Below are 12034 nucleotides of genomic sequence, written 5' to 3' on the forward strand. Positions count from 1 at the left end.
GCTGCTTGTGTCACACGATGTGCTTGACTTGCGAAGAGTCACGCCGCTTCGAGAAAGCTCCACGAGCGTAAATTGACCTACATGCGGATGTGTCAGAATCAAGTCTGTCTTTGCGCTCTTATTCCAAAACAATGCTTTCGAACATGACAGCGCGAATGTGCAAAACTTCTTATGTCCCTCTCATTGTCTTCATCCAGAATGGTATATTGGTAATTTTTATAGACCATGTACTAACGACAATGCCTGTAGCGTGCGTCCCAAACGCACGCACGCACGCAGTGCACGCACGCACCAATACACAACACAACGCATACGTACATGCACACACACACACGCCACACAAATACACACACTGAGACATGACCGGACAAACAACGACACACACACACACACACACACACACACACACACACACACACACACACACACACACACACACACACACACACACACACACACACACACACACACACACACACACACACACACACACACACACACATGCGCGGGCGCACGGAAGCACACACACACGCTCGCAGGCACACACGCACGCACATACGCACGTACGCACACATGCCCTCGCGTGTGTGTATGAATACCCAACGGAAACACGTGGCACAAGGGCAACGCTCTGCGTTGGTGTACCAGTAATTGATGGTGTCTGCCTGGGCGTCCAGAAGACAATGCGTTAGCGGACCGCCATCTCAAGACGTCCGTCTGTGTCGTGCAGAGGTGAGGAGAATGACGCGATGGGAGCGGAGATATCGTCACCGACGGACAGTCCGCGACCGGACATCGGCCGAGCGATCGGGGGCCCCAAACGCTGCCGCCGCTCGGACCGAGCCGAGTGACAGAGGTGCGTTGGCAGCGGGCGGCTGCCGGCCCCGCCGACCGCTGCCCTGTGCCCCCTCCCCGTCCCCATCAGTAAAACAGCGGCGCCCAACTGAGCGGCGGCCGCAGTGTCGGCGCCTCGGCAGCGATGGCGACACGATACCGCCGGCCCGCGTCATGCCGGCGACCTTCGGACGTCAGCGGGCGGCAGGAAATTACCGACGGATCTGCGCCACGATCGCCGCCAGATCACACCGTAGTCGTCGTCCGGCCTGTACCCGTACGGCTACCGAAGCTGGCCGGGATCACGGCCGCAGCTGACCGGGATCACTGCTGCAGCTGACCGGGATCACTGCCAGAGCTGACCGGGATCACTGCCGAAGCTGACCGGGATCACTGTCGGAGCTGTCTTGGATCTTTGCCGGGGCTGACCGGGATCACGGCCGGAGCTGACCGGGATCACTGCCGGAGCTGACTGGGATCACGGTCGGAACTGACTGGGATCACGGCCGGAACTGACAGCGATCACCGTCGGAGCTATCTTGGATCTTTGCCGGAGCTGACCGGGATCACTGTCGTAGCTGTCTTGGATCGCTGCAGACCTGTCTTGGACCGCTGCCGGAGCTGTCCAGGGTCACCGCAGAGTCTCCCTGCTCAGGATGTTGCACTGAACGAATTAAGGAGCGACGTTGTCTAAAGACCAGTAATAACCGACTTCCAGGAATATAAAGCCCGAAATCGGGCACCGAAGTCCGGTAAGGAGAAATCAGGAATTTGAAACCAACAACGAAATACGATACTTGAGTGCCGGGTAGCGATGAGGCGAGGGCAAGCGATGGTCGACATCGATAACCACCAATGTAAGCGCATCAATACATTTACCTCAACTCAGCTCTAGCAATGGCAAATTCCACGCGCTGGCAGTCATACATTAAGAGCTCGAGTTACTCACTCGAACAGAACATCGCTTGTGGAGACAATCATTCAAGCTATCATGTTCTTACTAGCGGCTCGTTTAGAAGCATCGATAATTTACTTAATTTCGAATACAGCAGCATTTGGTCACACGTGGTAGGCTGTGAATATAGAAGAGTCAGATAACGCAAACTTTAACAACATTTAAACTATATATGGTGCCGTTTGGAAAAAGTTATGGAAACATTACACGAACTGACGAACTGTTGAACTGTTCAGGGCAGGGCTGCCGGTGACATGAGTCAAAGGTCTCGAAGACGAATGAAGTTGAGGTTGTCAAAACAGGCTGGCACGATTTGACTATTTCTCAACTTCCATTTCCCCTCTTCACACGCTGATTATGATGGGCGAAATCTCTCTTCTCTAATTACTTAAGAAACGTTTCGAAAAAATCAAGTCCATTGGTTCCTAGCTGTGCTAGTGGTGCAAAGCAAAGACGAGTTCGTTGCCTGTCATGAAAATCTCAATGGCATCCGGCTGTAAGGTTTACAGCTTTCCAAGAAATGTGTGATATTATTTGCAACCAAACATGAGCGTAATATTGCGCTTTCCACACTCATCGTTGCGCGTCAGTGAGTTTCGTCCAAACACCTTTCCCCTTCATTCGTAGCGTAATATATGGACGGTCCGGCGGGGGTTTCTGTTTGACCAGAAAATGGATGCCTTGGACGCTGTGAACTATCCACACCCAGTGAAAACAAAATTATGCTGGTCGTGGTGGTGAGTTGTTTCCCGTCTACACATATGCTGCTTAAACTTTAAGAAAAATGCCTGTGCGAGCGAAACTGAGATTAACCGTACTATGCGTTGATTTTACAACGAATGACTCAAGTGGAGCCAGCGAGTAGTTTCGCTTCCAGAGCGTGCCGGGATTTGCAAACTTATTTCTTCATTATGATGATAACTGCACAGAGAAGTGCTTGGAATCGCAATGTAAGGAATGCAGTGCTTTATGTTTGCAATTGTCGTTCACACCAAAACCAAGGGATAGCATGGGGCATTACGGAGGCACAACCAAGCATCTATCTCCCCAGTCCCTTGCTGTTACTTAAATTCCTTCTGAATGCTTGCTTGTGTAATTATTTGGACTCAACCAATACTATGGTTGGGATTACCTTACGCTGTAATACGTGGCGTCACAAAACAGCCAGCAAAATATCACTCGAAAAATTCACTCTGAGCTAGCTCAGCACTGCTCTTGGCTAGCCATTTGTCTTCGCCGCGTTTTTAAATTGTTCCAAAAACGAAGATGCATTTTCCGTGAGTGATGCATTATGCCCTCCATTTTTGGAGGAGTCTCTATGTCATCGAGTGGCCAGAGCTGCAGTGCTGACTGTGGCGGAGACTAGGTCAGTTGTATTGTAGAATAAGGACGAAGTTGGTGGGTCGTGGATCGGGTATTGTAGACTAAGGATGAAGTTGGTGGGTCGTGGATCGGGTGTTGTAGACTAAGGATGAAGTTGGTGTTCGTGGATCGGGTGTTGTAGACTATGGATCATGATGGTGGATCGCGGATCGGGTGTTATAGACTATGGATCATGATGGTGGATCGCGGATCGGGTGTTGTAGACCTGGGTGATGATTATGAGTTGTGGATGAAGTGTTGCAGACTAGGATGATGATGATGGTGCGTAGATCGGGTGGTGTAGACTATGAATGAAGATGGTGGGTCGCGGATCGCGTGGTGTAGACTATGGGTGAAGATGGTAGGTCATCCATAAGATGGGTGACTAGAGATATCTTATGTTCTGAAAGCGAGCAAAGCTGGAAAACTCTTTTGTAAATCTGGTTTCTTGCACTTTTCAGCCCGGGTTTTCCTTCTGTACAAATTTGTGGGTTAAAATAGCGACATTTTGTAGCTCACAATATCTCATTTACGTCACATTTTCTGGACAAAATCACATCACTCCTGTCCATCGGCCGCAGTTGATGGCGCTCTCAGCAGCACAGATGAGGAGAAAAGCGGCTATCTAGATCCTCTGATCGTAGAGTGCCAAGCCACGCTGAGCGAGCTCTTCGTCCAGCTGACGACCCTCGGCAAGCACCAGCTCGGCCATCCTCGCCCTCCGCACCTGTCAACCCACTCACTTCAGCACCAGCTCGGTCATCCTCGCCTGTCAACCCACTCACGTTAGCACCATCTCGGTCATCCTCGCCTGTCAACCCACATATGTTGGCACCATCTCGGTCATCCTCGCCTGTCAACCCACTCACGTTAGCGCCATCTTGGTCATCCTCGCCCCCCCCCCCCCGCAATCCGTTTAGGTGCAGTCATCGCGTCTGAGGTATTATCATATTACTTCATCTAAGGTCGAGTTGGGCGATCATGGGCTGCTGCTTCCTGAGGGACTCAAATACAGATGGTGATGTTGAATTGGACTGGGTTGTAAATGAGACCTTGTAACCGAACGATGAAGGAAATCTCAACGTTTATATAAAGCAGTTCAGAATGATACACTTTTCACAAAGTCATCCCTTCATCCCAGCAGATGATCTACTGCTCTATCAGTTACTGTACGCTGTATGGTGTTGCTAGGAAATATTTTTGTAATCGTTTTAAAAACACCACAATGCGACTTTGCTTCACTGCTCTCACACGGTAATTTCAACATGCTACTGCACAAGACCGGTCTGAATGGCAGCGAGAGCTGCACCGTGGCCGACTTCGGTATACCTTAGGCGGCTCGAGTAGGTGGGTGGGTGAGGGGGGGGGGACGTCTCCGCTGGGGAACGGCACTCAAAATAAGATATGGGCCAAGTCTGCAGCGGCGGCCAGACGACTTTACCGTTTAAGATACACCCACAATATACATACAAATACACCTCTTGTTAAGTGAATTCGCCTTGGCACCGAGCTACAATGCATTCCTCTGTTGTCATTTTCAGGATTAATTTGTGTATACGACTTTTTAAACTTAAAATGTTTCTGTGATGTTTAAATATATACTCAGAACCCTAACAAGGAAAGGATCGCCTTCCATTTCACTTCATTCACATTCAATAGCCTGGCCACGCGTTTTCTACCAGGATTGAGTCCTATTTTTCTAACGTTTTTGTTTTTCTCCAATTCATCCCTTCAGTTCATTCAAATCCTTGGAGAATACCAGGAATGACAATCAGCTGTGTGAATCGGTCCGGGGCGTGGGATACCGGCCATGGCATGATTGTTTTCATCGGTGCTTTGGGTGGGAAGGCAAGCTTTGAGGATCATTTGACTAAGGAACAGTCATCATGTGCTATGATAAGGCATAAAGGCTCTGTAAATAATGCATTCCTTTGAGCAGGGACGCAGCCAGCATGCATGAATTTGCTATCTCGTCTGCGTCAGACATGTCATCGAACACTTATAAAAATTGAAACCTTTCGGTAGGAAGGGATCTTGGATCATACCAGCCCATGAACAAATGTGCGTTATTGAAATCAATTTGTTGTTGTTCTTGTCGTTGATGAATCGCCGCAGCACAGCCTACCTTTGCCTGAGGAGCAGCTGGACTCATCGGTCATCTCAAAATCAGACGGATCGCAGTGGGAACAGGGCTTACAGAACGGCTGTGTGAATTAGGTGCCTGGGGCAGTCTTTCTCATTACAACATAAGTGACTGTGCCGCGTTTTCTTAGAATATCCAAGACAAAATGCTTCTTCATGTCATCGGATATTCTTAAACCCGGTCCTACGAGGCGCTTCAGGGATCTGCCTTCTTCTCTATCGCAGAGTGACTTCTGAGTGATTGTAACACGAGGAAAGAAGCCTGCAAATGTGTTTTGATGGTACGAAAATGTCAAAATTTCTGTTCTAATGATTTTAATGTGATGCATCTGATAGCTAAACGTAAAAGTTGAGCCAACCGTTAGCATCAGTTGTTTTACCTCGAGCAGAGAGCGGTGGTCCAGCTGGAGCTGCTCACACAGCTGGTGTCTCAGCCGCCGGAGGGCGCTCTGCTCGCGCAGGAACCGCTTGCCCTCACACGCATCGGCGTTCCGCTGCAGGTACTGCTGGCTGAAACAAGAGCTCAGTCAACTGATATACATGGGGTCGCACACTGCACTGAATCTATGCTAAAGTTTGGTTGGTCACAGCAATGACATACCGTGCAACTTCGTGGGTCAACATATTTTACATTTTGGATTGCCGGGAACGGTTGAAAGGAAATAGGCATACTAGGATCTCATGTCATTAATTAGTGTGCAAATCAGTAATAATAATAAAAAGGCATAGTAACAACTTATCAAGTTGTTGTTGTTGTTGTGATGGTTTTGTGCAAACCTTCGATGCCTCAAAAAAGCACTCACTTGGATGTAATGGCCTTTCTTTCCTCTTCCATAATGCCTTCTTTGAACACATTTCTGTAGGTTTTCTCAGCAGTTGTGCTATGACATGTATTTAGCTCCACACGGTAGGTTGTGGCCATCAGAGCATCGTTGGGACCACGTGGGCCAACAGGTGCCCGGGGGTCCCGCTGTGTAGCTGTCGTCGGCGGGTCCGGGTTGTAATGTTTGTAGTGATGCTTTTTGTGCGGCATTTTCCGTTCCTGATGAACGGCGACCGTTTCAGCGGCGGAGACCGAGCGTGTGCGCCCTTTCTGGATAGCCGTATTGTAATTATGCAATACAAGACGACGTGTGAAACAAAATTAATTTAACGAAATCAGTCTGCATCTTGCATTCGGTAATGGCAAGCCTGTAAAAGAATGTATATGATAGTTATGTGTAGATATATAGCAATGCCAGCTCTAGACCGCCATTTGCATTGAATTCCCTGGTTTAATCACGCACTTTGGTTGACATTGCCGGAAGGATTTGTGTTTTTATCTGCGCATCTTGAGCAATGAACCGAAATAAAAGCAAATAAAAATCCGTGACGTCTCACTCCAATGGACTTCCTTGCAAAGGCACCAAACCAAAGGATACCATTTATTTATACCCATCCGGCTTTAACGGCATGTTTTGGTAGTAGTACATGACAGCATACAATAGTTATAGCTTTTGGTCCGGGAGGATCAAAAGTATGTGCTTGTTGACAACAGCTCTCTCTGAGGCTTGATCAAATGATGACTGAGAATGACCCTAATACATGTCCCGGTCTCCACTGGCAATCAATAGTAAGAGCTAGTTGTACAAACAATGTTCACATGTTTCGTGTTGCCGAGGGCAAGAAGAATATTTTTACTCCGATAAGTGCTTCCACAAACCCAACAAATCAAGAGGATCAAAGATATTAAAAGCGTCAGGTGATTCCACGTTCCACCGAGCAAGTGCTAAATCCAAAACTTTATAAAATACCAAAACGTAGGAATACTTAGAGAATGACAGAAACCGGATTTAAAAAACGAGACGCACTTTCTTCTTTCAAGCAACGACTTTGGCCTGGCCTAATCTTTGAAGTGATGGTATTTTGTTTTATCACTGCACAAAAAATGCAGTATATCGACTGGCGCTACTGGTACAAGATACCAGACGTCGCGTAGCACAGTATTCGTCGATAAGTCGAACACCTTTTGTTCTCTACGTCCGAATGACGCATCCAATACACAGGTATAGCAAAATCATCATTCAGTTATCCTGGGTTGCCTTTATTTTTACATAATTTAAATTCAGCAATACCGAAAACGGCATTTGCTTGCTACTCCGCCGTTACGAGCATACCGAACGTAGCATGAATGAGCGTGAGGTGGTGCGTAAAGCACAGTTTGCCTTTGGCGCTGCTTTTTTGACACATATGCACTGCGTCATTGATTCAATCTTCCTTGGGTCTCTCTCCCTCTCTCTCTCTCTCTCTCTCTCTCTCTCTCTCTCTCTCTCTCTCTCTCTCTCTCTCTCTCTCTCTCTCTCTCTCTCTCTCTCTCTCTCTCTCTCTCTCTCTCTCTCTCTCTCTCTCTCTCTCTCTCCGTCTGCCATCATTTTTTGCACTCTTGATCGTACGACTTAGACGTGATAAAGCAAATAAGCCGCTGGTAAGAGTGCGGTTTATTAGCGTAGGTTTCATGCCAATCTAAGCTGTTTCCTCTGAGTAACATTGAACGGATGCCAGATGTCAAGGATCTTCCTATTTTATGCCCCACAATGCGAGGTCGAAGACAATAGATGGCCTTCAATCGGCTGGAGCCACCGCTGTTTTTTATCTCGTCTCTTGCGCAATAAATCGGATACAGCTTCTGACAATAGAAATGTTCTGCTGTGACCTTAATGGGTCCCCTGTATTGTTCTCAACTGGACTAAGATGTCCAAAAGCATATTTTCACAAGCACACCATAACTGCATATATTAACGTTTCTCCGACGTCCTGGAACTACGGTCTCTGACATAATACAACAATGACAGTTATAAATTGCAGGTCCATAATCTTTTGATTATCGCTGAAAGCGTACCCAACCGCTGTTAACATCCATTCGGGCAACCGCTTGAATGAGATGCGCTCCGTAATGGGGACTTGACCACCTCAAAAACAAACAATTAAGGAGGCTGGAAAAACCACATTGCTAGGGTACTTAGGCCGTTGTGTGATCTCAGTCGGGTCAAAGTCTGATGCCTCCAAGTTGTACTCATCTTGTCAAATACGGTATAAAAGTCAGACCTGGCTTCATTGTCCGAAGTGCCAGCAGACATCCTCACTCAGCCAGCTTTGACCGATGCATTCTTGTCGGCAAAAGGTCACTTGAGGTCACATGAGATCACCGCCACGTTGTCTGACTTTCGTGTGGTCAATCTGACCAAAAAACTTTGAGACTATAGTTATATCTAGTTAAAGATCGTGATCAAGAGCTGCCCAAGCCACCACACTCCTCAACGTAAAAGGGTAAGCTCCATCATATAAGATCAGGAAACTCCTAGAATTTACATGAAGTTAAATCAAGAGGTCCAGTGACGGTTTTGCGAACAATGAATTTAAAATCAACATCAAAAAACCTCATGAGGCAAATTTTCCTGTAAAAAGGCGGTTTGCTTTTTAACTTTGATCTGATAATTAGAACTGTCTTATGGTGTCAATGGCATTACTTATAGATATAATTTCAAGTTGTCTAATTTCTGGTTATCTAAGAGGACATTTCGAAATGACCAGGTGGACTAAGTGGTATGACATCGTTTAGTACTCCGATGCTGCATCAGCCTGAAATTTTCCCCAAGAAATGTATTCGCTGGGAATCCTGGTCTGACTTGGGCCTGCTACATGTCAACGACCGCAGAACGTTGTTTTTTACCAAGAGATCGGTCATGTAATTACCTGCAGTCATAACAAGCTTGGCGCTGCCATACCACTCTGTTCAGGAGCTATCTGATAAATATTTTGGGGTCAAATTGAGCCCCCCCCCCCCCTGAGCGCGCGGCGAATATCAGCAGCACGGTGTACTTGCGCGATCAACACTGTTCAACGCCAATCCTCATATTTTGTTTTATTTGCTGTTCTTGTATCAACCTTCGCCGCCATAGCGTATCCATGCCAGCCAAGTACGTGAACCAAGGACGATACATGAAATCCTCAAAATAAGTTGTGACAGCTTGCCATTTAATATACATTATTGGTTTACGCAGCCAAAATTACGGAGGATGTGGTCTAATCCGGACACTCGGATGTGCTTCACAAAGGAATGAGAGAGGAAGAGGGCTGCCGAAGCAATTCTGCTGGCATATTCGCTTTTGTACACCATAGTAACCCTCGCCGGACCAACCTGTCGTCACCTTGCTGAATGATGGTGGCATCGCACGGCTCCCTTTTATTGCAAAAGAAACTAAGCATGCCAGACCGCGCGGAAATGGTACCGGATGGCTCCGGTAGTGCCGCAGCAAACAGGAGTGTGTAGTGTCTCAAAAACAGGCACCACATCTTGTACTCAAATTATTTTGGTAACCATGGCATCAGGTAATAAGCCATGATTCAAAAGAAACTGATGATATTTGTGGGGATTCTCTGCATAATAAGAGGCCACGCTAAAAGCATGCATCGAACTGCTTCGCGCGCTCCCATTGCCCCCCTACCCCCTTCTTTGTCTTTGCAGGGGTATAAGCGGAATTCTAGCCGATTCTCTTGTTTACAATCAGCTAGAATAGAGCGAATCACCGACCAAGTTTACCTTAAATTGGAGAAAAGGAAAAAATAAAGAAGCCGTCTTTACGCAAAAAGCTGAAGCCCTCTGACGTTGTCTTTCTGGACCAGCATGGGAAGGAGCCGCCAGCTGCTGATAGCATTGGCGCAGACTGGACCGGTCGGCAAGGGGTGTGGGTGGCCCACAGGGTCGGCCGGCTGGGAGCGCCGCGGCGCGCTGGTCCGCCCGGCAATGGTTGTCCATGCATTGTGTCAGTTTATAGCGATTCTTCGTTTTTCTATTGATGGTTTCCAATGTAGCGATTCCCCAGGAGAGTGCGGGTGTTCATTTTGATAGCCGACACCACCCAGAGACTTGAGCTTTGTTCGAAGAACCATTTGAGGGCTCCGATCGTTTTGGGACCTTTTTATTAGTTTCTATTGTATGAAGGATTTGACGACCTTTCAAGAATTGATCAAGACCTGGTCAGCTTGGGGACACATGGCAGCCTTATGGAGCTGTAAGGAATGGTTCAGATCAAGTACGTCCCTTTACTTGGTATGTGCTTTATTATCCTCATTAAGTTATATCATCACCCTTATAGCATAATTATTTGCATATATATATATATATATATATATATATATATATATATATATATATATATATATATGTGTGTGTGTGTGTGTGTGTGTGTGTGTGTGTGTGTGTGTGTGTGTGTGTGTGGTGTGTGTGTGTGTGTGTGTGTGTGTGTGTGTGTGTGTGTGTGTGTGTGTGTGTGTGTGTGTGTGTGTGAGACATATGATTACTCATGGCGTACTTTATAATATACACAGGCTTATGCGAAACACGCAGATCGATTGAAAGGCGATGCTGTTTTAGCGCTTGCATAAAACAATTTGCGCGGCGGCTTTCCTCTCTAATATTACGAATCCTGCCTTCACCCGGTGCAGGTTCATGATTTCCCCCAAAACATCCCAGCTGCCAGACCTATCACGTCTTGACATAAGACGTGATTGTGTGACGGTTTGGAGAACTCAGATATCGTAAAGCTCAATAGTAGGGCAAACAGAGCACATTTGTGATCAGGCGATGCATTCCCCAACTGTTACTTCGTCGATGCGTGTCAACGGGCGAATGGGATGTCCCGGGATTTGAGCCCAGGACACTTACACCATGTAATGAGGACTTGCTGACAATTTGTGTTTATTGCTCTCGTCTTACGTTGAAGTTGTTCGCTCTCTGCGGCGTGGTGATAGCTGTATTACATGGAGTGTTAGCTCGGTGTCTTCACTGATATGGTGATGGCTGTATTACATGGGGTGTTAGCTCGGTGTCTTCAGTGATATGGTGATGGCTGTATTACATGGGGTGTTAGCTCGGTGTCTTCACTGATATGGTGATAGCTGTGTTAGCTGTGTTAGTGTTAGTTAGGAGTGTTAGCTCGGTGTCTTCACTGATATGGTGATGGGAAGGGTAACGCCCAAAATTGTAGAGGCATGGAGATTTCAATGGATATTTCAATCACCATCAATCAAGAAATCAGCGTGGTGATTTCAATCGGAATGTGCTATGAATTTCAATGCTATCTCTGTTGATAGCTCATCCTTAATGCCCTTGATGGCTTGTCTTTGATTTAATCGTGTCGTAAAAACATCAAACATTCTTAAAATAGCATCACATCAACATATAACTGTTTGCCCCTGTCGGCTTGTCTTAGATTTAATGGAATCAAGAACAAATGTGCTGTTGACAATTTCAGAAAATAAAATCGCGAGGCTCGTTTGATTGTGTACATGCTTGGATTGGACGCCAGGGCCTGTACCGAGGCAGGGTCATCGTTCGTAGCCGCAGTGCACTCCCGGCAAGGCTATGGATTGGACGCCAGGGCCTGTACCGAGGTAAGGTCATCGTTCGTAGCCGCAGTGTACTCCCGGCAAGGCTATGGATTGGACGCCAGGGCCTGTACCGAGGTAAGGTCATCGTTCGTAGCCGCAGTGTATTCCCGGTGAGGCTTTGCTTGACAGAATTTAGGATAAAACAGCGATTGAGAAAAAGTGAGTGAGGGCGGCCGCGTTCGCCGCCTTCGAGCAGGCGTCCCAATCAAAAAGAGCGATGCTTCGCAAACACGCACCTTGCCCGCATAGCACTACGGCGGCGCCCGTAGTTCCCAGCTCTCCGCTAGATGTCGGGCGGGTGGGGTCTCTCGC

General features: G+C 47.3%; 1 protein-coding gene across 2 annotated transcripts; it reads right to left on the minus strand.

The window, feature by feature from the left end:
* Window positions 1-3604: 3604 nt before the first annotated feature.
* On the minus strand, window positions 3605-6607 carry LOC119097043 (uncharacterized). 2 transcript variants are annotated; one of them, XM_037220064.1, is made up of 4 exons: window positions 6580-6607; window positions 6097-6484; window positions 5674-5803; window positions 3605-3878 (listed from the first exon to the last, which is right to left on the minus strand). In XM_037220064.1, exons 2-4 carry the CDS (start codon window positions 6324-6326, stop codon window positions 3777-3779), a joined length of 462 nt encoding a protein of 153 aa, XP_037075959.1. In that variant the 5' UTR covers window positions 6327-6484; window positions 6580-6607; the 3' UTR covers window positions 3605-3776. The 2 variants fall into 2 exon arrangements, with proteins under 2 accessions (XP_037075959.1, XP_037075957.1); XM_037220062.1 differs by having other exon boundaries at window positions 6097-6600.
* Window positions 6608-12034: the final 5427 nt, after the last annotated feature.

This window comes from Pollicipes pollicipes, unplaced genomic scaffold (assembly GCF_011947565.3).
Source record: "Pollicipes pollicipes isolate AB1234 unplaced genomic scaffold, Ppol_2.1 Scaffold_4295;HRSCAF=5057_pilon_pilon_pilon, whole genome shotgun sequence".
NCBI classification, from domain to species: Eukaryota; Metazoa; Arthropoda; class Thecostraca; order Pollicipedomorpha; family Pollicipedidae; genus Pollicipes; species Pollicipes pollicipes.

Excerpts from the sequence above, each read along its gene's own strand:
- LOC119097043 (XM_037220064.1), bottom strand. The coding sequence starts at position 6,326 with ATGCCGCACAAAAAGCATCACTACAAACATTACAACCCGGACCCGCCG. Across the intron at positions 5,804-6,096 it reads AGAAAGGCCATTACATCCAA|CCAGCAGTACCTGCAGCGGA; the intron begins GTGAGTGCTTTT and ends CTCTTGTTTCAG. Across the intron at positions 3,879-5,673 it reads ACCACCGCTCTCTGCTCGAG|GTGCGGAGGGCGAGGATGGC; the intron begins GTAAAACAACTG and ends GTGGGTTGACAG.